This window comes from Gymnoscopelus braueri (assembly GCF_963280865.1).
Source record: "Gymnoscopelus braueri genome assembly, chromosome: 16".
Classification (NCBI taxonomy): Eukaryota; Metazoa; Chordata; class Actinopteri; order Myctophiformes; family Myctophidae; genus Gymnoscopelus; species Gymnoscopelus braueri.
In genome coordinates this window covers 4,033,780-4,059,917 of record NC_137616.1, presented here as the reverse complement: position 1 = coordinate 4,059,917, position 26,138 = coordinate 4,033,780, and the positions used below count along the sequence as shown (strand labels likewise).

General features: G+C 41.2%; 1 protein-coding gene across 1 annotated transcript; it reads right to left on the bottom strand.

Moving 5' to 3' along the window:
* Positions 1-613: 613 nt before the first annotated feature.
* Positions 614-26,138, bottom strand: LOC308103247 (14-3-3 protein theta-like). The gene is made up of 7 exons (XM_080453153.1): positions 26,070-26,138; positions 22,311-22,426; positions 19,578-19,916; positions 6,463-6,586; positions 4,700-4,863; positions 2,151-2,246; positions 614-1,401 (listed from the first exon to the last, which is right to left on the bottom strand). Exons 3-7 carry the CDS (start codon positions 19,875-19,877, stop codon positions 1,345-1,347), a joined length of 741 nt encoding a protein of 246 aa, XP_080309279.1. The 5' UTR covers positions 19,878-19,916; positions 22,311-22,426; positions 26,070-26,138; the 3' UTR covers positions 614-1,344.

Here is a 26,138-nt window from a genome sequence, read left to right as displayed (position 1 = left end):
GTTACCAATGATACTAATGAAGGCTCTGTTCCATTTAGTGTAGCACAGTGGTTCTCAGATTGCTCAATTTCCACGACCCCCATAACTCCGAGTGTACAAATGGAACCAAACAAATGGACCTTTACGGGTCCATTTGGTTCCATTTGTACACTCTCAGAGTTACACACCCGTAAGGGGCCATTTGGAAACCCCTTAAGGAACCCCAGATTTGAGACCCACTGGTGTAGCAGTGTTTCCAGTGAGCCAACATGCACAATATCAGCACCCGGACTCTGTTTGAGCAGAACGGAACAGAGCCTTCATTAGTATCATTGGCAACACCTGTGAATGTCTTCACAATATGGCTGCTGTGCATAGAGCCTATTTCAAGCAGTCCACAAGTTGGTAACCGTTTTATATAAAATTTCTTTTGAACCACAATCGTGGGTCACCTCGCTGGACTCTCTTGCGAGTCCCTGCACTTCATTGGTGTAACTTAGCTCCGCCTTCCGATTGGTCGATACAGCAGCTAGCCGTTTTTTTATTTGGAGCGTTCAGTCACAAGTTGTATTTCGTTAAAACGTGAGGTTTGTGTGTTTTCTCCTTAAAAAGCACCAAGACTGGCATTGACACGTTTTTTTTTATCCTCAGTTGTTGGTTTATTGATTGGTTTTATTTATGGACAGGAGGCTGCAGGAAGGTGCAAGGAGTGGAATAGCAGGTCAAAAAATCTGGCACACGTATTCTACATGCAAATGCACGCACACGCACACACACACACACATACAGAACATAATAACCATGTTGAAGACAATTAATGAACTCAATTTTCTCTCTCTCTCTCTCTCACACACACACACACACACACACACACGGAGGGAACATATCGTTGCTGTCGGGCAGAAACCTCATATTTCCATATTTCAATCTTTTGTGTTTTCTTTCTCAAATCAACGGCGTACTTCATCATACGTACCAATGTCACACTAAAGTAGCAAATCTACAAGCTCAAAACACGTCGCAGCTGCGTTTTGCAATTTTTTTTAATTGAATGCTGAAAAGTTACAGTTTTGGACATATGAGGTTTCCACCCGACAGAGACCATATTAACCATGTTGAGAACAATTAACTCATTATCTCAATTTTCACAGACACACACTCTTTCTCTCTCTCTCACACACACACACACACACACACTCTTTCGCTCTCTCTCACACACACACACACACACACACACACACACACACACACACAGGGGCTATGGAGACACTGGGCGTTGACATAATATATTCAAGTGGAACGATAAAGGAATGAAAGAACGTGTAAAAAGGTTGTAGTTCTCTAGGGGAGATGACAGGGGGCGCTCTAGTTCTCTCCTTCGCCAGGCTCGGCTTCCTCTGCTGCGTTGTCAGACGTCCATAACTAGAGAGAACAGGAACAACCATGATGATTATTATTATTATTATAATAATGATGCTTTCCCGGTTTTAATGGGTTATAATAATTTGACGACCGGGGTTGTCTCTCCATGAATTCAAAGCTTCATGGGGTGTGTAATTGATAGAAAAATAAGTCTTTTTGGGTGAACTACTCCTTTAGTGGGTTAAAACAAGTCTGTGTGTGTGCGCGCTGTGGTGTAAAGTAACTAAGTACTCAAGTACTGTACTTAAGTACAATTCTGAGGTACTTTTACTTTACTGGAGTATTTCCAATTTTCAGTACTTTTACTTCTACTGCACTACATCTCAGAGGCAAATATTGTACTTTTGCGTCATTACAATGATTTGAAAACTTTAGTTACTAGTTACTTTGCAATTATCAATTATTATATTATAAAACATATAACCAATTTTATACATTTGCATACCCATTTCATACCTAGGCTATTTAAAAATAGCCGATCTACAAGGTCTGCGACGCGTTGTGAGCTCGTAGATCGGCTATTTTCAAACATTTTAGTACTTTTACTTTTGGTACTTTAAGACCATTTTGATACCAATACTTTTACTCAAGTAAATTTGTTACTTGTAATGGAGTATTTGTATATATTGCAGTATTGATACTTTTACTTAAGTCAAATATCTGAGTACTTTTTCCACCAGAGTGTGTGTGTGTGTGTGTGTGTGTGTGTGTGTGTGTGTGTGTGTGTGTGTGTGTGTCTGAGTACATACTGTCAGGTTGTCTCTGAGCAGCTGCATGATCAGTGTGCTGTCTTTATACGAGTCTTCACTGAGCGTGTCCAGCTCTGCGATGGCCTCGTCAAACGCCTGCAAGTACAACAGTCAGTGAGCATCATGGTAGTTCATTACATGACGTAATAATATAGTACACTGTGGAACACACTCCCCGTTGCAGTCGGAACTGTAGATTCCAACCGTAATCTGGAGACACACTTCTTCAGACTCCACCTTAGCCCATATAGCACTTGCCCTAGCCCAGGGTTGATTTTGTCGACTAAAACTATGACGAAAAATGTTCGTCGACTACCTTTTTTCACTGACGAAAACTAAATAAAAACTAAATAAAAAGATATGATGACTACAAAACTATGACTAAATATATTGACAATTTCGTCAACAAATAAAAACTAGACTAAAATGTTAGTGAGGGACTAGTGGAGAAGAGATCCAGTAGAACTAAAAGACAAGTCATTTTATATTTGGTTGCACTCCGGTGTTGCACTCTGAAAATAGCAGGCTATTTTCAGCATGCAACCAAGTGTAAAATAAGTCATTACAACGCCACCGCCACAATACATTTTAGTCGACTAAATCAACTGTAGATTTAGTAGACTATAATCTTATGATATTTAGTCGACTAAAAGTAGACTTAACAGTAAAATATTTCAGATGACTAAAATACGACTAAAACTAAATGAAATGTTATCCAAATGACCATGACTAAAACTGTCAAAATCAACACTGCCCTAGCCTTGCCGACTTATGCAAAGGTTGTAAATTGTAATTTAGATGTTATGTAGACAGATGCCAGGTTCATTGTTCACCTGGTATACGATAGTTTCTATAGTTTCAATGTACAGATTATTATTTTTTGATAGTATATTGCAGGGGTCATCAACGTTTTCAGGCCAAGGACCCCCTAGCTGAGAGAGAGACGAAGCAGGGACCCCCTCTATATTGTATAAAGTTGTGTTTCAGATTTTCTTTATTGCTTTTTCATTGGTCTGCTCTTTTTCCCCCTCTACACCAAACCTTTTTGCCAAAAATAGCCGATCTACAAGCTCACAACGCCTCGCAGCTTTTAGATCTGCTATTTTTGGCTAAAGTTCTCCTCAGAATAGGGATGCTAGGGTTTAAGTGGTTAATGTAAAAAAGAAAAAATCATATCACACAAAGATTTGGTGGCCCCCCTGTAGTAACTCTGAGGACCCCCTGTTGAAGACCCCTGGTATATTGTTCAGACTGATAGGTTCTTGGTTTACCTAAGATCCTAGTTTGCTGAGGCACCACACACTGTCTCTCTGTATTCTATGTATGTGTTTACCTTGCTTACTGTAAGTTACTCTGGATAAGAGTGTCTGCATGAGAGCGTCTGCTAAATGCCTACATTGTAAATCCTACTGTTAATGCTGCCATTAGATTCGAGCTTCTCCATGTAAAAGTAACATAGATCAGCATGGACTGCCGGGACAGACAAGAATACAAAAAAGGGTAAAGTGTGTGTGTGTACGTTTTAGGAATGTGCACAGACAGTTGACTAGTCTATAAGATCTGGAACGCATCTGTGTCACTTTTTGATTTGAGCTAAAAAGCATTATTTTACACTTTGGCTATAAAAAAATAGCAGATCTACAAGCTCATAGCGCGGCACTCGGTGCCGCGCTATGAGCTTATATATCTGCTATTTCTTTTAAATCGTGAAAATGTGCGCAAATCTTTGAATATATTTATTGTTTCAAAGCAAACATTTTTGCTGTAGAAGAGTGTCTGCATGAGAGCGTCTGCTAAATGCCTACATTGTAAATCCTACTGTTAATGCTGCCATTAGATTCGAGCTTCTCCATGTAAAAGTAACATAGATCAGCATGGACTGCCGGGACAGACAAGAATACAAAAAAGGGTAAAGTGTGTGTGTGTACGTTTTAGGAATGTGCACAGACAGTTGACTAGTCTATAAGATCTGGAACGCATCTGTGTCACTTTTTGATTTGAGCTAAAAAGCATTATTTTACACTTTGGCTATAAAAAAATAGCAGATCTACAAGAGCTAAAAAGCATTATTTTACACTTTGGCTATAAAAAAATAGCAGATCTACAAGCTCATAGCGCGGCACTCGGTGCCGCGCTATGAGCTTGTATATCTGCTATTTCTTTTAAATCGTGAAAATGTGCGCAAATCTTTGAATATATTTATTGTTTCAAAGCAAACATTTTTAACTCAAATCTTTGCTTCTGGGGGGTCCCTGGAACAACATATTTTGAGATGGGGGTCGGCGGCCAAATACAATTCTGGGGGTCCTTGACACGAAAATGTTTGAGCACCACTGATATAGAAACATACGTTTTTCGGAATGCTGTTGGGATTTAGAAGACATTTGTAGAGTCGGCTTCAGGTCTTAATGGGTTAAACACTGCGCATACTAAATCGTTACTACTGATCGTTTTGATATTTTTACTTGTGTGTGTGTGTGTGTGTGTGTGTGTGTGTGTGTGTGTGTGTGTGTGTGTGTGTGTGTGTGTGTGTGTGTGTGTGTGTGTACCTTCTTGGCCAGGCTGCAGGCTGTGTCAGGCGAGTTGAGAATCTCGTAGTAGAAGACAGAGAAGTTCAAGGCCAGGCCCAGCCTGATGGGGTGTGTGGGCTTCATCTCCTTCTGGCTGATGTCCAACGCATCCTGGTACGCTGTCTGAGAGTTACCGATGGTCTCTGACAGAGGGCACAACAACTGAGAATTAGAGAGTTTTGCTGCGGTCACACAGGCAGTGTCAAAAGACACTGTTATAAACGTTTTTGGCAGTATAAGAGTTAAGTGTCACACGCCAAACACTCATTGACGCAATCAAGCGTGCGTCCGCTTGGCTTAAAAGAAACAGGGAACTGACTGATGGAAACAACACATTTTTCCTGCATTACAAGAATGAATTGTGTGGAGAGCGGTTGAACGGCACTTGCTCGTTTTGAAGCTGCCGTCGTGTGAAGTCACGGGTCCATTTGGTTCCATTTGTACACTCAAGGACTTATGGAGGTCTTTGAAATTAAAACGTGCAACGAGAACCAGTGGACTGCATGGGTACAAACTGTGATTCTATTGCTACTATTGTCGTCGCCATCATCATCTCTCTTTTTTTTCCAACCCAAGTGGTCGAGGCAGATGGCCGCCCCACCTAGAGCCATGTTGGGTCTCTGTACATTAACCCATGAAGACCTGGGACGCATCTGTGTCATTTTTAGCTTTGAGCTAAAAAGCATTATTTTACACTTTTGGCTATTCAAAAATAGCAGATATACAAGTAGATCTGTAGATCTGCTATTTTTGAAAAATCAAGAACATTTGCGGCCAAATACATATACATTTTGGGGTCCTTGACATTAAAACGTTTGAGAACCACTGACAAAGCAACATACGTTTTTTCAACAAAAAGAAAAGTAGAATCGGAACCTCAGGTCTTAATGGGTTAAAGAGTACCGGTATGTCATTGTTGTTGGGTGGAAACCTTGTTGTATGCCCAAAAAACGCTCTTATTTTAGTCACAAGTTCTTGTTAATACATTTCTTTGGTTAAATATGGGAGGTAGAGATGGTCTCTGACAGGAAGGACAAGAGGTCAGAACACGGTTCACCTTCATGTCGTAGAGGATTACGTACAGTACAACACAGATGTGGAGTTGGCGGATTGAACACATGGTGTTGCAGATAGGCCGTATGTAAAGTTGTTACTGACTGAGCCACCAGGACATTTAAAAGCCAAGCAGTCACGTTGAAGCAGCGTTGATTTCGTCGACTAAAACTATGACGAAAAATGTCGGTCGACTACCTTTTTTCACTGACGAAAACTAAATAAAAACTGAATAAAAACTAAGCTACGATGACTAAAACTAGACTAATTATGTTGACAACTTCGTCAACAAGTAAAAACTAGACTCAAATGTTAGGGAGAGACTGGTGGAGAAGAGATCCAGTAGAACTAAAAGACAAGTCATTTTATGTTACAAGCTCACAACGCGTCGCGCTGCGACGCGTTGTGAGCTTATAGATCGGCTATTTTCAGCATGCAACCAAGTGTAGAATCTGCCATTTAGACGCCATCAAGGCACTGCCAAAACACATTTTTGTCGACTAAATCAACTCTAGATTTAGTTGACTATAATCTTATGATATTTAGTCAACTGAAACTAGACTAACAGTAAAACATCTCAGATGACTAAAATATGACTAAAACTAAATGGAATTTGATTCAAGAGACTACGACTAAAATTGCTGTCAAGATCAACACTACAGTGAAGACAGACAAACAGACAGACAGACCTTTCTTGTCCTCTCCAGAGGCGACCTCGGCCAGGTATCTGAAGTAATCTCCCTTCATCTTCAGGTAGAACACTTTACTCTCTGGGTTAGTCGCGTTTTCAATCAGATACTTGTTGAGGAGACCCTGAGGACAGACAGACAGACAGGAACAGAGGTTAACAGACTTGCTGGGCTGGTACGACATTCTTGATAAAGGCTGAGCAGTCAGAAAGAAAGTCATTTCTCAACTTTAAAACCAGGCTGAAAGACTAGAGGAGAGGTTAAGGACTCAGGCCGGTCTTCATTTCTCACATGTTTCATGGAAAACGGCAGAATGACTCCTGTTCTTGACGAGTAACGAATCCTACATACAATTATACGTTTTAAGGTGATGAACAACACACACACACACACACACACGAGGAACTCAACTCATACCAAAGACAGAGGTGTAAACCAGTTGTAAATGGTAAAATGGTAAATGGTGCATTTATATAGCACCTTTATCCAAAGCGCTTTACATAGATTGTGCATTACATTCACCCATTCACACACACATTCATACCGATGGCGGAGGAAACCATGCAAGGCACCAACCTGCTCATCGGGAGCAATTAGGGGTTCAGCGTCTTGCTCAAGGACACTTCGACACCAACTCTGGGGGAACCCCACGAACTGGGAACCTTGCGGTTTCCAGTTCACTCTACCCCTGAGCCACTGCCGCCCCCCGGTTGTAAAGGTGATACACATTTTAACCATTTATTTATGTCCACATAAAGGACAATACGTAACAGGGACACAAATACTGTATTATAGGTGCAGTAAGGTTACATTCACAAAATCATGGCACAAGTCTTCATGATACAATAGGCATGTTTGATTGATTGATTGATTGATTGATTGATTGATTGAATACTTTATTAGCAGTTTGCAAAAAGCACAGGAAAGTACAGTTCAATACAAGGTCAGCTAAGAGGATTTTAAACCCTAGAAAACACTATGACTCGTTTCTATTGTGGTGCTTTGTACTCACTCAGTACTCTATGGGTATCAGTAACAGCGTCTCTGCCATATATGGCGGCTGACAATTATAGCAGAGATAGCACACACACACACGCACACGCACACACACACACACACACACACACACAACAGATGTGTAAACCAGTGTGCCATGTAAGCCGTATGTTATCAGAAATGTGTTAGAAATTCTTTGAATTGAATATAATCGTTTGTGTGCCTATAATAACAACATGTGTAAAGTGATCACTTCTAAGTCACCAGTGTTTCCGCCACTGGCAGTGACTTCACCCAGAAAAGCCACAAAGATACAAAGAATCAACCGTGTTCCACTTCCTGTGTGAACGAGAACAACACGAGTACTATGTTTCCTGCATGAACTCAAAACCCACCGTTCCTTTTATATTATTTAAAAAAAACTATGTAAAATAGTGAAAATAGCAGATCTGCAAGCTCACATCGCAACGCGTTGTGAGCTTGTAGATCGTCTATTCTCATTATTTTTGTATGACGAAGTAGGGCATTCATTTACGAAAAAATAAACGTAAAAAGTTGAAATATGGAGATACAAGGTTTCTGCCCGACAACAACGACTTCCTGTCCCTGTTAAACATGTTCATGTTTAACACATGGTCAATGTCTGGTAGAAACCTTGTATGTCCAAAACTGTTGCTTTTCAGGACATGGGGAAAAAAAGGAACCTGTGTTCCAATTTATTTATTATTTAGTTACAAGCTATTTTTAAATAATAAGGATAATAGCTAAATCTACAAAGCTCACAACGCATCGCATGGCATCTGCTGCGGCTTGTAGATCAGCTATTGTTCTGGGATAATAATAGGAGGCCCCAGATTAGGCCCCGCCCGTCATCTGCCCCAACCTGGAAGAAGGGATGAAAAAGGGAGTACGCGCTGGGTGAGCAACTCCATATAAGTGAATGGGTGGGGATTTATGGTTACCTCTCTAGATCAGTGGTTCTCAACCTTTTCAGGCAGTGACCCCCCCCCCCCAAAATAATCAGATTTGCGTTGTGAGCTTGTAGATCAGCTATTTTCACAATTTCGCCTCTTTCTTATAATATTTGACAATTTGGCCAAGGTATTATAGTATAGTTGGTTGATTACTTTAGATGCAATAATGGTCTTTTCTTGTCTCAATTTCTTTTTGAGGTATTAAAAAGGTCTTAAAAGTCCTTAAATGTCACTTCACTGTCATCTGGGGACCCCCTCAAAATCATGTGGGGACCCCCCCCCCCCCTGGGGGTCCCAACCCACAGGTTGAGAACCCCTGCTCTAGATATGGCTGAGCCTCTTTCTTTGGTGTTTCGCCCAGGCGGACAGGGGTTTGAGGTTAGGTTTAGGCCTTATTTCTGTGAGGTTAGGGTTAGGCATAGTGTTTGTGAGTTTAGGGTTAGGCATAGTTTTAGCTATGCAATCAAGGTGAAACGCCAAAGAAAGTCCCCCTCTAGATATATATATAGTATAACTCTATTGTGACTGGGCTTTAGGCTCTGTAAACAAAAAATGCACTGGGCAGATATGACAAATAACGGTAATATACAAAGAAATGACAAAATGAGCGGTACAAAAAAAAGTCTAAATAAATAAAGTACTATGACCAAAACAGACCACGTCCTTTGCTGTCGTCCACTCCACACAGCCTAGAATGCATCTCAATTTGTTCGCAAACAAAGATCACTTACATACTGTATTACCTGATCTGGACACAACAAGACGATGTCATTAAAAGAGCGTACGAGAGCTTAAAAGAATGATGTGGAAATAATGACGGAAACATGACATTTCTGTTTTTATACAGATGAATGAAATGTATAATGATTATTCAATATCATGCAAAATAATTGTGATTAACTCAAATAATCAGGCGATGTGTAATTTAAAATTACACATGTGCAATAAGTCATGCAGTCATGGGTTACAACCCTGTGTGTGTGTGTGTGTGTGTGTGTGTGTGTGTGTGTGTGTGTGTGTGTGTGTGTGTGTGTGTGTGTGTGTGTGTGTGTGTGTGTAGACAACAGTGTTATGTAATGATGACTGTAGCAGCAGCTGTTCAACCAGATGCTACAATAACACAACTACAACACATCAACATACACTGACCTACATGTCACACACTCACACACAAGCCTAGTGTGTGTGTGTGTGTGTGTGTGTGTGTGTGTGTGTGTGTGTGTGTGTGTGTGTGTGTGTGTGTGTGTGTGTCTGGGTCAGAGATTCCTCACTGCTGAGGATTAGAACACCAAAGTGGTGCAATAGAAGCATCTAACGTAGCGTTGTTGTCGGGCAGAAACCTCTCATCTCCCCATTTTAACCAAGCCCCCCAGAGCCACGGTAGAACAGTGAAGCGGGCGTCGCCTGGTGGTCAGATCTGGTATTGCAATACTTCTGCATTTAAAACCCCACGGCGCATGCTGCATGCTTCTACCGTTTGAAACCCTAGTGCGCCTGCTCCTGAAAAGTAACAGTTTTGGACATATGAGGTTTCCACCCAACAGAAACGATATGTTGTATTAGAGCAGCACGTGTGTGTGTGTGTGTGTGTGTGTGTGTGTGTGTGTGTGTGTGTGTGTGTGTGTGTGTGTGTGTGTGTGTGTGTGTGTGTGTGTGCGTGCACACACATGGGGGGGTGCATTAAGACTGTCTGTGGATTAGTGACTTAAAGTGAATATGTAAGCCTGCTGTATAACTATGGCTCATATATCCATATTGTGATATATATATATATATATATATAACACTAGAGATTATCTGGTATTTTGGATATTATCTAGCATCAGAGACAAAGAGAGATGTACACTGAGCTAGTATGAGAGAGAGAGAGAGAGAGAGAGACCGAGAGAGCGAGAGATGTATTCTGAACTAGCATCAGAGAGAGAGAGAGAGAAAGTGAGATCTATTCTGAACGTGCAGAGAGAGAGATGTATTCTGAACTAGAATCAGAGAGAGAGATGAATTCTGAACTAGCACCTGAGAGAGAGATGTATTCTGAACTAGCATCTGAGAGAGAGATGTATTCTGAACTAGCATCTGAGAGAGAGATGTATTCTGAACTAGCATCTGAGAGAGAGATGTATTCTGAACTAGCATCTGAGAGAGAGATGTATTCTGAACTAGCATCAGAGAGAGAGATGTATTCTGAACTAGCATCTGAGAGAGAGATGTATTCTGAACTAGCATCAGAGAGAGAGATGTATTCTGAACTAGCATCAGAGAGAGATGTATTCTGAACTAGCATCAGAGAGAGATGTATTCTGAACTAGCATCTGAGAGAGAGAGATGTATTCTGAACTAGCATCTGAGAGAGAGAGATGTATTCTGAACTAGCATCAGGGAGAGAGAGATGTATTCTGAACTAGCATCAGAGAGAGAGAGAGATGTATTCTGAACTAGCATCAGAGAGAGAGAGAGAGATGTATTCTGAACTAGCATCAGAGAGAGAGAGATGTATTCTGAACTAGCATCAGAGAGAGAGAGAGAGATGTATTCTGAACTAGCATCAGAGAGAGATGTATTCTGAACTAGCATCAGAGGGAGAGATGTATTCTGAACTAGCATCAGAGGGAGAGATGTATTCTGAACTAGCATCAGAGAGAGAGATGTATTCTGAACTAGCATCAGAGAGAGAGAGATGTATTCTGAACTAGCATCAGAGAGAGAGATGTATTCTGAACTAGCATCAGAGAGAGAGAGAGATGTATTCTGAACTAGCATCAGAGAGAGAGATGTATTCTGAACTAGCATCAGAGAGAGAGAGCGAGAGAGCGAGGGTGGTGCAGGGTAAAGTACCTGCCCACCACTGCAGACTCTAGGGGTTTGACTCAGACACGGGGCATCCGGCTTGCTGAGCATCTATATACCAACACAGTTAGCTGTATTCAGGGGAACATCTATACCAACACAGCTAGCTGTGTTCAGGGGAACATCTATACCAACACAGTTAGCTGTGTTCAGGGGAGGGAAGACAGGCATCCTCATAACATGAAAAAAAATCATATATCTATGAATCAATAAATTATACTTCTTGTACAACGGTGTCACCGAGAAATAGTGAAAATAGACGATCTAAAAGCTCACAACATGTCCCATCCCCAACGCGTTGTGGGCTTGTAAATCAAGCTCACAACTTTTTGACAATTTTAGGAAAATAATTATAACAATTCCTCAAATCAATAATTTTATTAAAATATATATATATTTTTTTAAATCAACAAAAAATGTATTAATTAAATTAACTGCTCCACTCTGTCTGGTCTCTGTCGGGTGGAAAACTGTAACAGGATTCAAATTCAAAAATAGTAAAAGTAGCAGATCTACAAGCTCAAAGCGCGCCGTTTCGAGCAGCGTTTCGAGCTTGCAGATCTGCTACTTTTGATACTGTTGGTGTGATGTCGTAGTATGATCAAGTAGGGCGTTAAACACAGCAACGATATAGAAAGACATCATTTACTATTTATTTTCCGTATTTTGAGCATTCATTTGAAACATTTAAATACTGGTCTTGTTCTGGGTTAACCTTTGAGGAAGGACCTTTTTGACAGAGGACACAAAGGGGGGAGGGGTTTGAAGCTGTGACATTTCCTGTACAGTGTTCACTGAGCATTTCAAAGCCTCTTGTTCTGTATGTGTGTGTGTGTGTGTGTGTGTGTGTGTGTGTGTGTGTGTGTGTGTGTGTGTGTGTGTGTGTGTGTGTGTGTGTGTGTGTGTGTGTGGCCCATAGTGCAACCAGACAAACAATACAGCACATATAGCTACACTTAATCCAACTGCACCGCCAATCTCTTGACCCAGTTACAGCACACACACACGTATAACTATACTTGTGAGGACAACCAAATTTCTGATTATTTTTTTCACAATTTCTTCACCATAACCGTAAAGCCAAAAATAGCTGATCTCAAATTGTACTATATACTTGGGGGGACCCTCACTAGTGTAGTAATACAAGGACAAGTGTGTGCGCACACACACAGACACACACACACACACACACACACACACACAGTTTTGCTGAACTATGGAGACAATAGGAGACAGCATGTAGACACTATCGTGTGCGTGTATTGTGTAGGTGTGTGTTAGAGTTCTCAAATTCTGCCCGAACCCGACCATACCTGACCCCCAAAATCTATGCTAATTAGTGGGGCCGGGCCGAGCCTCGGGTTCCGTGAAGAAAAAAGAATTACCCCCAAAAATATACATTTCAACTGCCCCTAGCGGCCTAACGGTAAGGCCGGCGGAAATGGCAGTGGATGTGTTGGATGCAACTCAAATTGAACTTTCCTCAGGTATCTAGTTTGTCACTGTTCGACCTTCCTAGACCGTGCTATTAACGCAAAACAGGCGACAATGGCCAAAACTCAATCGAAAATTGGCGTAAGTGACTGTGAATGTTTTGGACATTATCTCTGGAACGGAAGGTCCAATCTGCTCAGGTCGAAGCTTGTTGGATGAGTTACTTTGAGGACATTAAGCACATAATGACACAATTTTGGGGGGCCTAATTACCATACCTAAAGTATGGTAATTGTTCGGGCCGGGCCGAGCCGAGCCTGGGGACGGACCAGTAGGGCCCAGTTAGGGCCGGGCCTTAACCCATTAAGACCTGGAACGCATCTGTGTCACTTTTTCATTTGAGCTAAAAAGCATTATTTTACACTTTGGCTATTCAAAAATAGCAGATATACAAGCTCAGAGCGCCGCGCTACGAGCTTGTAGATCTGCTATTTTTTTTTTATCGTGAAAATGTGTGCAAATCTTTGAATATATATTGTTTTAAAGCGAACATTTTTAACTCCAATCTTTGCTTCTGAGGGGTCCCTGGAACAAAATATTTTGAGATGGGGTCAGCGGCCAAATATATGTAAGTTTGGGGGTCCTTGACATGAAAAAGTGTGATCACCACTGATATAGAATCATACGTTTTTTTCAGAAAACTGTTGGGATTTAGAAGACATTCATAGAATCGGCTTCAGGTCTTAATGGGTTAACTCTCAGGCCCGTTGACAACTCTAGTGTGTGTTTGTAACCACAGCAGTATAAAGTAAAGCTATAATCTGTACGTTTTATGTCCTCTCCTGACAGAGAGAGGTAACTGCAATCCTGTCAAAACTACAATAAAGACGACGAATATCTAGTGGCCAATCTGGCTGCACCTGCTTCTAATAACTTTATTGACACCGTCAACCAGTTAGGTGTCCTACCCGACACCGGGGTCTAAAATGCTCTCAATGGCAGGAATGGGGAGATGCTTGTAGATATGCTGTTTTGACAGTGACACAGTCACATAACCCTGTACATATGAGGTTGTAGTGTTGTAAAACAGGAGACTGTGTGCAGTACATTATTCCATTAAGACCGGGAACGCATCTGTGTCATTTTAAGATTTCTTTGGCCATTCAAAAATAGCAGATCTACAAGCTCATAGCGCGGCACTCTGTGAAAACTATTCACATCCGATCTGTGCTTCTTCTGGGGGTCCCTGGAACAACATATTTTGAGATGGGGGTCCGCGGTCAAATACATATCATTTAGGGGGTCCTTAGGCTGCACTAGCGCTCCTGTTTTCGTGTATAGAGGGGCGGGTGTATAGAGGCGCAGAGAGATTGCGCCTGATCCCATTGGTTCACCGATCTGTCCGTCAACCCCCGCCCCGTTAACACAACATTACGAGCGACGCCCACTGCACTCTGGTTGGTTGGGGAAATGAAAAACTTCCTATACCGGGTACACCGACGCGTTCCTCCAGGCTTTTATTTTTTAGCAAAACTAAACAATAAAAGTCTGGAGATCGAGGCTAGGGGGTCCTTGACATGGAAAAGTTGGACCCCGTGGTCAGTCAAGGGACTTTCCCCGCCTTCCTCTTACAGCACTGAGGACACATTCTTAACCTCCTACGTTCACCTCAAGACCTTTATACATACTAGAGGTCCGCGCCGCTAAGCGGCCCTCACACCTACGCTGGAGATAAGAGGTGTCTTCCCTTACAACAGCGATGTGTGCTCAGGTATCAGTGAGACACACTGTAATGAGTGTCCTATAGATCATTGGTTCTCAAAGTGGGGTCCGGGGACCCGCCGGGGGTCCTTGAGGGGGTACCAGGGGGTCCCCAGCTAAATGAGTTACAATTAGTTACTAAATTAGCATCAGAATCATTTTAACCACTTTAACCATTATGTTATACTTTGGCTATTCAAAAATATATAATATAAAATATAGTGTACAAGCTCATGGTGCAAACGTGAAAATGTCTGCAAATCGTTGAATATAAATGTATTATTTAAAGCGAACAAATCTTTGCTTGAGGTCACTTTGACAAAATACGAGATGGGGGTCCGCAGCCAAATATGTATCATTTTGGGGGTCCTTCACATGAAAAAGTTATGAGAACACTGCTATAGATTACGGTAATGTTTTTTTTTTCATGCTAACGTGGTAGCAGTGAAACCTATGAGCTCAGGTATCATGAGACACTGTGTAATGAGTGTCCTGAAGGCACACAGACACATGACTGACATCACACCAGCAACCAGCCTGTCTGCCTTCAAGCGCGCGCACACACACACACACACACACACACACACACACACACACACACACACACACACACACACACACACACACACACACACACACACACACACACACACACACACACACACACACACACACACACACACACACACACACACACACACACACACACACACACACACCCCTTCTGATTCCCAAGCGGTCACTCTACCTCAAAGTCTAGACACTATAGCGGAGTTATCTCCACACAGATCATTGGAGTTGCCTCCAATGATTCGGTCGGCGCTAGCTTGCCACCATTGGTGTGTGAATGTGGGAAAAGTGGGGACGCTGGCGTCGACTGTTCGCCGCTCCACCTCCCAATGCCCCCCCCCTGTATGAATGAATGAACCATTGTAAAGCGCTTTGAGTAAGTTTGAGTACTTAGAAAAGCGCCATATAAATGCAATTCATTATTATTATTATTACAGTGGAAACCCCACCCCCACCCACCTGGCACACCCTGCTGTGTGAAACAAACACTCTGATCTAGGAGTCATAGAGCTGATACGACTGTACTACTACTGTATAGTGTGATGCTCAGTGTGGGTTTAAATTAACACTGGGGATGTTTTACTGTGCATGTAGTCCAAGTTACATGTACATATATCACTGATGGCTGACAGCAGCTATCACCCAGGAACAAAGACAAGAGAGAGAGAGAGAGGGAGAGAGAGACCCCCCCCCACACACACAGAGAGAGAGAGAGACAGAGACGTAGAGAGAGAGACACACCGAGAGAGACACAGAGAGAGAGAGAGACATCAAGGTGAAAGGTCACAGTCTCACCGACGGGGAATTTGCCCCCCAGACTCCAGTGCATCCCACACAGCCTGATGATGTCACAATGACACCAGTGTACAGTGTTGACACACACACACACACACACACACACACTTAATGATTCCTAACATCTCCAACATTAGAAGAATATTTCAGAAATGTCATTCAGGAGGTTTATGGAAGGAAATCGTCGCTGTCGGACAGAAATCTCCATATTCTAGCTTTTTGTGTTTTTTCATAAATTAATGCCCATTTTTGTAACTCAAATCTCAAATCTACAAATGTCTTCTAAATCCTAACAGTTTTCTGAAAAACTTTTGTTTGCTATAATCAGTGATTCTCAGTCTTTTTCCAGGTCAAGGACCCCCCAAAATGATATGTATTTGGCCCGCCAACCCGCATCTCTCTGAGCGCTATGAGCTTATAGATATGCTGTTTTTGAATAGCCACACAGAGGCGTTCCTAGGGCTGTCGCGATTACAAATTTAAGTTGACGATTAATTGTCACTCAAACAATTGCGATTAACGATTTAGACGATTTACAACACGTCACTTCGTGACGCGTTGTAAGCTTGTAGATCTGCTATTTCAGCTTTTTTTTAACATTCGGAAATGTGTGAAAACGTTTCAACATGGAAACGATTATGACAATTATGCAAAAATAATGGCGATTATCCCAAATAATTGCGATCAGACGATTATGTAATAATTGTGACAGGCCTACGCGTTCCCGGTTTGAATGGGTGAAAGGAAGGTCATTCCACTGACCACAGATCAGCTGAGATCAGAGGCAGCCTATGGGAGGGGGGCAGGCAGAGAGAGAGGATGAAGGAAGGTCATTCCACTGACCACAGATCAGCCCGACTATAGCACAGAATCAATGGCTGCAGGTTTTCTGCTTCCTGATAGGGATCACCCTGAGTGACCACGCCACTCCGCTCCGCAATGTCACCGTCTAGAGGCGGAGCGGAGGGTGCGGCCGAGTGGTTCTCTGGCAAGGATCTAGCAACACCAGATCTGACTCATGTCAGGTGACCTCGCCCACTTAACACATTCACTTAACACATTCAAACCGGGAAAGTAATTTTTGATTTCAGCTAAAAAAATACTTTGGCTATTCAAAAATAGCAGATATAAAAGCTCATAGTGCGGCGCCGAGTGCCGTGCTACGAGCTTGTAGATCTGCTATTTTTGGAAGGTTGTGATTTTTTTTAACTCAAATCTGCGCTTCACTGGAACACAATAATAGAAGTAATCAATTAAATAATAATCGCAAAAAAGGGGGAACAAATTAAATCAAATCAAATGTTTCTGTAAAACTGATAATCGGCTGATTTGTTAACCAGATCCAAAGCCACTGTGAGAATATGCTTTAGGCTGTGTAAACCAACTATTGATGAATCTGATGCTTGGCTCTCTGGAAGGAGTTAATGTCTCTCTGGGTCGCTGCTGGAACTCAACTCTGTCAAGGCACAGGCATGCAAACAGCCCCGAGGTGAAAAAGGTGACAACATGTTGTTTTCTTTCGGGTCATGTGTCACACAATTGCCCTATTTGGGTTCAAAAAGGTGACTGTAGCTGAAAAGTGACACTTTTGCATGTCTGAAGGCAGGTCAAGCCTTTTTGTACCGTTGGCTGCGGCCCTAATGTCACTACGGTGATGTCAGGTAGTGTCAGGCATCCCCATATATGGAGCGGCCTATGTCAGTTTTGCCCAAATCTGGGACTATGACGTCAGGTCAGTCCTAGACGTTTCGGTTATCTCCATATATGGAGTTCCGGGAGGGGTTCTCTGATGTCAGAGCTAGGTATGCCAGGTATCTCCATGTATCTAGGATACCGTCTAGGAGATCCTATGATGTCAGACTTGGGGAGGTTGGTTGTCTCCATCTATGGGGATCTCCATATTGGAAAGTTGGCATCGACTGGGTCATCCCCTTATATAGGTTTTTGGGCATCCTGCCATGATCCCCCTTGCGGTATTATCCATCTATGGCTAATACTGGCAAATATGCCCTATGTTCTTTACAATTTCTATGTTGCCAGGTTTCGCAGGTATTACTTGTGCAGAGTATAGCAGTGAATATAAACGTCCCATAAGGGGGGGCTTTCCTCTCAGAGCTTCATAGAAGTACTCATTATGTGCTCACCAGTACGACAGGAACACCGGATAATTGTTCTAACATTGTAAACGCAAGAGAACCTTGTATAGGAGGAGAGACAGACACCCACACACACATTTTGACTAGATGCTATAGGGCAGTGGTTATCAACCAGTGGTCCGGGGACCACCGGTGGTCCTTGAGGGGGTTCCAGGTGGTCCCCAGCTAAATGATGGAGTAGGTAAGCAAATGGACCCTTATAGATCTGTAACTCTTGAGTGTAAAATTAAGCGGTCCATTTGGTTTCATTTTACGCTAATAACATCTGCATTACTTAATTAAAGAATTGTTATTTTGATCAACGTCCGCCTGTTATCTCTCCTATGGTACCAACATCAATAGCATGGAATTGTGGACAAAATCTTATCCTAAGTCTTGGATCTGAGAGGCTAAAATCTCATCAAATGGTGGTCCGTGGCAAAAATGCGAATAAATAATGGACCTTGATATGAAAAGGGCTATAGAGTGGCGGTGAGGTGCTGTCGTTTTATGTTTTTTACTGTGTGAGTCGGGTGTGTCCAAAAACAAAACGGTTGCTTTTCAGGAAAGGGGAAAAAGGAACCTGTGTTCCAATGGACCCCATGTAGTCATTATTGACTTACAAGCTCTTGTCAATACTTTTCAGTGGTTACATGAATATTTTATTTTTAAAAAAAAGCACAGATACACTTTATCACTTTCAACCTGGCTGTCCAGTGTTCAAAAACAAATAGTCGATCTGCAAGATTGTAGATCGAACTGGGGACCCCCCACCCTGATAAACACTTGGAATTGTAGCAGTTGATGCATTACCTTTAGTTTGACTCTGTTCCACAGATCAATATTTTGAAAATAGCAGATCTAAAAGCACTCCTTATCTGCAGTAAGGAGAAGCAAATACATTATCATACCGGTCCTACAGTAAGGAGTAGCCAATAGGCTCTATGCACAGCAGCCATATTGTGAAGACATTCACAGGTGTTACCAATGATACTAATGAAGGCTCTGTTCCATTTAGTGTAGCACAGTGGTTCTCAGATTTTTCAATTTCCACGACCCCCATAACTCTGAGAGTGTACAAATGGACCAAATGGACCCATTTGGTTCCATTTGTACACTCTCGGTGGTTCTGGTGGTTGGTTCCGGTTGGCGTCACATTGTTTTTGTTCCCCACATAATGCCATACATTCAGTTTATTCTCGCTACGAGTTAGAACAAAAGATGGACATACCAAACGATTATTAGACCAAAAGAAACAAAACTATTAAACCAATTTAAACCAATTTTAAACTAGAGGAATCATTTTGGAGGTGCACGGCACCGGTGGTTCCGGCCGCCTGATGGCGTAAAGTCATTTCAGACCGGATCAGAAACCCGAAAAATTGTATTTGATCCCAGGCTATTTTGTGGTTTTCCTGCTGCTGGGTGCATGGATTAAAGCAAAATTGAATCTCACGACAGAAAAATGTTTGTATGACCAAGTCCTAATGTGCGATTTGTGAAACAGTTGTGAAATAAGCCCACCCTGTAGCACTTTGAGGTGTGCAAAAATGTCAAAAGTACGTTATAAATCAAACTTATTATTATTATTATCATTACTCACCAGCACGTCGTTGCAGATGTCCCTCAGCTCGCCCTCCACCTTCTCCCGGTACTCCTTCACCATGGCCAGCTTGCGGTCGGCGCTGCCCTCCGTGGTCTTCTGCTCGATGGCGGAGATGACGCGCCAGGCGGAGCGGCGGGCGCCCACCACGTTCTTGTAGGCCACCGACAGCAGGTTGCGCTCCTCGCAGCTCAGCTCCGCCCCCTGCTCCGTCACCTCCTTCATGGAGGCGGCCATGTCGTCGTAGCGCTCCGCCTGCTCCGCCAGCTTGGCCTTCTGGATCAGCTCCGTTTTGTCCATGATGGATGGATGGCTGTTTGTTTGTTTCACAAGGTAGCGCTAAAAAGGAAGGGATATTGTTTTTTTGGTTAAAAGAAAGTTAATGCTTTGTTGCAGTGGTGCCGCGCTATGAGCTTGTAGATCTGCAAAAAAAAAATAAACTCGTGAAAATGTGAGCATGTCTTTGAATATACATATTTTTTTAAGTGAACATTTTTAACTAAAATCTTTGCTTTTGGGGGTCCCTGGAACAAAACATTTTCAGATGGGGGTCCGCGGCCAAATGTATATCAATTTAGGGATCCTTGGCATGAAAAAGGTTGGAAACCACTGCTCTATTGCAGTGGTTCTCAACCTTTCCAGGCCGCAATCCCCCAAAATAATCATATTTGAACTGGGGACGCCCAAAATAATCATAATTGAACTGGGGACCCCCCAAAATAATCATATTTGAACTAGGGACCCCCACCCTGATAAGCACTTGGAATTGCAGGAGTTTAGGCATTACATTTAGTTTGACCTATATATTGTGAAAATAGAAGATCTACAAGCTCACAACACCTAGCGTTGTAGATCGGCTATTTTCACAATGTTGGCCTCTTTCTTTTATTATTTGACAATTTCGCCAATGTTTGACCAGTTTTTATAGAATAGTTTGTTGATGACTTTTGATGCAGTAATGGTCGGTTTTCCTTTTCTTTTCTTTTGGTATTAAAAAGTTCTTAAAAATCCTTAAATTGTGACTTTACTGTCATCTGGGGACCCCCCCCCCCCCCCAGAAAAAAAAAAAAACATGGGGGGACCCCCCTGGCGGTCCTGACTCACAGGTTGAGAACCACTGCTTTATTGCTGTGGTAGGCAACCTTAGGCACGGGTACCAACACCAACTGGCATACCGTTTTTTTATTATTATTAAATATCCCCCCCCCCCATCTACAAATATTTTGTTCCAGGGACCCCCAAAGAAGCAAAGATTTTAGTTAAAAATCTATATATATTCCAAGATTTGCACACATTTTCTCTACAAGTGCCGCGCTATGAGCTTGTATATCTGCCATTTTTGGATAGCCAAAAAATCTAAAGTGACACAGATGTGTTCCTGGATTGAATGGGTTAAGTTCCCTCACATCTGTATGCAAATTCATCCTGCGAATAATTCTACCTTCATTCAAAATGCTAACTCTGACTGGGGAGAGAGTCTGGGAGATATGTGGGTTATTGTTATAAGTCTAATGTTCAGGGCAGGAATTTCAGGGGTCACGAAGGCCATGGCCGTCGTTCCCCTTCAGTTTGGCCTTGTGCCCCTCAAAAAAATGGCATGCCCTGAGGCATGTGGCCTTAGTGCCCCAGCTGACTGTACCACTTTCTCCTCTGTGTCTTTCTTGTCAAATTTTGTGTAGACACCAGTGTCTCTCTCTTGACAATATTTAGACACCAGTGTCTCTTTCTTGTCATGTAGACACCAGTGTCTCTTTCTTGTCATGTAGACACCAGTGTCTCTTTCTTGACAATATTCAGACACCAGTGTCTCTTTCTTGTCATGTAGACACCAGTGTCTCTTTCTTGTCATGTAGACACCAGTGTCTCTTTCTTGACAATATTTAGACACCAGTGTCTCTTTCTTGTCATGTAGACACCAGTGTCTCTTTCTTGTCATGTAGACACCAGTGTCTCTTTCTTGTCATGTAGACACCAGTGTCTCTTTCTTGTCATGTAGACACCAGTGTCTCTTTCTTGTCATGTAGACACCAGTGTCTTTTGTTGAGATTCTGAATTCTTAACTCCCCTGAGTCCCCATCTTTAAAGGTTCTATGACATTCATTTTCCCTTTTTTTATTTTTTATGTTTTTTAGGGGGTTTTATGACCAACATATTAAATGTAAAATCATCCTTAACCTTTAAATTCAATTAATTATTTCAATGGACTAAAGTCTTGTTTTATTTCATGGCCTTCCTGCCCTGGCATTTGGCCTTTGTGCCCTCAAAAAAAGGACAGCACCAAAGGCCAAGTGGCCTTGCCCCTAAAATGACCATTACATCCTGACGTGAAAGAAAATATTTCTAAAGAAGAAGAAAAATAATAAAGGTTGCTATGTATATGAACAATCAAAATCTATTGGAAATATAACATGTTGATGGTGGTGTCATAATTAAACTTAATGTTGATGTGGCACACTGACTATCAAGAAAATAAAAACATGGCAAATGTTGGCTTTAAAAAAATAAATATTATATATATATATATATATATATATATATATATATATATATATATATATATATATATATATATATATATTATATTCAAAGATTTGTATATCTGTTATTTAGCCAAAGTATACAGTCCCCGGACCCCACTTTGAGAACCAATGTCTTACTGTACCTCGTGCTGTTTAACATTTCTGACTAATAAAGTACTCAATCAATCAATCAAACAAACAAAAACAGACGTACCGTCAGTAAGGACCAGAGAGAACGATGCACAGACTGTTGCTATGTGGGAGGAGGGAGGGTCCTGGTGCTGGGAGGGTAGGGTCCTGGAGAAGTAGCTTTAGGTTCACTGGCACTTCCTGTTAGAAACCACAGAGATAAGAGGAGAGTCAGTCATATATGTTGTTGTTACGGCAACAACTGATGCAACAAGGGTCCATGCTTCTGCTTTTGATATCCATGGTGATTCAGTTTTTATGATGTCCGGTGAATCACACTGAATGAATATTATGCATTTCCTTTTGGGAAAATGGAGACTGACATGATACGTTTGATATAGTCTGTGTCAGGTGGAAACCTCATATGTCCAAAACTGTTACTTTTCAGGATTGAAATAAAAAAAGAAGTAGTGAAAGTAGCAGATCTACAAGCTCAAAAAAGCTTTTGTGTGACGCTGTAGTAATGATCAAGTAGGGCGATATTTTTTTACGAAAAAACACGAAAATGTAAAACATGGGAGATAAGAGGTTTCTGCACGACGGCATAATTAAAGTGAACAGTTCAATTAAAAATGTGACCATGTTAACCACATTAATTCCTGCATTCCTATTTCAGGTAAACGCATTCATCAAATTGCCTTGTGGGTGGAAGTGGTGGGCACTGGGCTGTCACAAACCTACATGCCCATATATGTAGGCCTTTCACAATCATTACGTAATCGTCTGATCGCAATTATTTTAGCCAATCGCAATTATTTTTGCACAATCGTTTCCATGTTGAACATTTTTCACACGTTTTCAAATATGAAAAAAACAAGACCAGGAGACCTGGTTCTGCCAGACCCAGACTTCACATGACGTGTCAGCCTGTGTCTATGCCCATGTATGGACGAAAGGGGGACAGACTTTTATGGCTGGGGCCTAAGGACAAAGTGACCATGCCCATGTATGGACGAAACAGGTACAAAGCCTCATGTAAGCCGACCCCTTGGGTCTGGCAACAAAAAGCAGAAATGGCTGATTTACAAGCTTACGTGTCACTTAACGCATTGTAAGCTTAGTTGCAGATCAGCTATTTCTGCTATTTTTATATCAATATGTCAATAATTTATTTGCATGTTTAAGTTATTTGTCATATCTGCCCTGTGCAATTTTTGGTGGACGTCACAAACGTAAATTGCCCATATTAGTCCATGAGCCAGAGCCCCAAAATTGAGCAATGATTATCGAAAGAGTGGGCAAAACCAAACCTACATTAAATTGTTCATAGGGTCAATACGAGTAAATAAATATATGATAACCTTTCCACAGGAGCAGCTTTTTCATAGTTATCACACATTTTGTTATTTTCCCCATACGTACATGACAGGTGAAAAAAAAAGACAAGATTTAAAAAATAGTTATCATAGTGAAACTTCCTGAGTTGATTACTTACATGAAGACAATGATTTATCGTATTACAAGTTTTCTGAAATTGTATATTTAAATATGCAAATTAGGCATTAGGAAAATATGCCCACATTTGCATAACTTTCCAGAATCAACATTGGAACATTGGACAAAGCTCCAGAGTCAACATACTTATTTCATTTTGTTAAGATGTTGGAGTCAAAGGTTTTTAATGAGGGAATATTCAATATCTGGCTCAATTTTGGGGCTCTGGCTCATGGACTAAATGCCTAATTTGCATATTTAAATATACAATTTCAGAAAACTTGTAATACGATAAATCATTGTCTTTATGTAAGTAATCAACTCAGGAAGTTTCATTATGATAACTCTTTTTTAAATGTTGTAATTTTTTCACCTGTCATGTACGTATGGGGAAAATAACAAAATGTGTGATAACCATGAAAAAGCTACTCCTGTGGAGAGGTTATCATATATTTATTTACTCGTATTGACCCTATGAACAATTTAATATAGGTATGGTTTTGCCCACTCTTTCGATAATGAAATCTTGTCTGGCTCATGGACTATATATGGAGATATGTCTAAATGTGCCAAAATGTCAAAAATAAAGAAATAAAAATAAAGAACTATAACCACAATGTGTCACAATTCTCTCTTCTTTTTTCATGGAAGCTGCCTGGATACAACTGAAGCCAAAAGGCCTAAACATTAAGCGAAGGGCTTTTCAGCAGGTCAGTGTGTCAAGTATGCTGATGCAAGAACGAACCGTGAAATCTCTAAATATATCCCTGAAAGACAAGGGCATGGTCCAAAGACTTTGTGCTGAGATTATACGTTTTTTAAATCATTTTGCACCTACACAGCCTTGGAAAAGCAACAAATCAACACGTACATAATATACATTTCAATACAATATTAACGTGAAATAAGACATAAAATCATTTCAGCAGGAAACATATCAGGGTCAATCATAACCTACCTATAGTCTCATCTCAGATCTAATCTAGACCAGAATGATGTAATGTCATTTTATCAAGTGTAGTAGTCAGAGCTCCATGTAACCAAGCTCTGCAAGATTAAGACTAAATACCTGACACTTTAATTTAGATAGAAATGCATGTTATTATGGATGTAGACAGATGCCAGGTCATGTGTAGACCTGGCATCCTACAGTTTATATAGTTTCAATGTACAGATTAGATTTATTTTTGATATTCTACAGTTTAGACTGATGACAGGTTCTTTTCTTGGTTTACCTATGATCCTAGATTACTATTGCTATGCATTTGATGTATTACCACGTGTTTTACTTGATTACTGTGGTCACTCTGGATTAAGAGTGTCTGCTAAACGCCTAAATTGTAAGGAATATTGTAATAAATAATACAAATCACAATCGCCCTGTCTGTGCAATGCAATTCACGTTCAATGCAGTGTAATTATTCATAAGGCAAGGCATTTCCAACGCTGCAGTGCATTCTTTCAATTTCACTTCAGTCAGTGCAATTCATTCCTTCTCGATGCATTGATTCAATGCATTTCTTTCAACGCGTTAAAATCAAAAGATTTAACCCCCCCCCTGATTTAAGATTGCACTGCATTGTACAGTAAGTAAAGTGAATTACGCTGCATTTCAACCAAGCCACTCAACATACACCATCATCATCAGAAACTGTATCCATCTCATTGCAGTGTCATCATCATCATTTCCATAAAGCCATCCATGTTTTACATTATGATCATCAAAATCATAATCATCGCACACCTTAAACCTCACATTAAAAATAAGACATTATAACACTAAATGTAAAAAAAAATACATGTATCATCATCATCAGAAACTGTGTCTCAATGCAGTGTCATTATCATTCCATACAGCATCCATGTTTTACATTGTGAATGATCATCATAATCATAACTGGAAACATCACATATCTAAACCCCTCACATTAAAAATATAACACATTAACAACAAATATAATAGAATAAAAAGATCATAAAGTCATCCATAGATCTATAAACGTTTGGTTTTATAACCCACAGGGCTCAATCAGGTTAGCAGCAGCATGACGTCACGCTGCTACTAGCCGAAATGGGGCTAGTAAAGCGCCTCGCGCCGAAAAAAGCCGATCTGCAAGCTCACAGCGCGTCGCGTCAGCTACGCGCTGTGAGCTTGCAGGTCGGCTATTTTCGGTAGTAGTGCCGCCGAATCGGGCTTAACTGTGTGAAAAATGACATTTAAATGGCATTTTGAGGGTCGAGTCCGGCGGAGAATCACGTCAAACGACGTCTATTGACGGGATAAGTGGATATATGTATAAATATGTATAAATATGTGTATATATGTGTATAAATATGTATATTTTCTGACCTGTTTCCGAGCTTCACTCTTCTATGCTGCTCGCTCGCGCTGCTGACTGAACCTAAGCTGCTGTGAGCC

Excerpts from the sequence above, each read along its gene's own strand:
- LOC308103247 (XM_080453153.1), bottom strand. The coding sequence starts at position 19,877 with ATGGACAAAACGGAGCTGATCCAGAAGGCCAAGCTGGCGGAGCAGGCG. Across the intron at positions 6,587-19,577 it reads ACATCTGCAACGACGTGCTG|GGTCTCCTCAACAAGTATCT; the intron begins GTGAGTAATGAT and ends GTCTGTCCTCAG. Across the intron at positions 2,247-4,699 it reads CCTGCAGCCTGGCCAAGAAG|GCGTTTGACGAGGCCATCGC; the intron begins GTACACACACAC and ends TTGTACTTGCAG.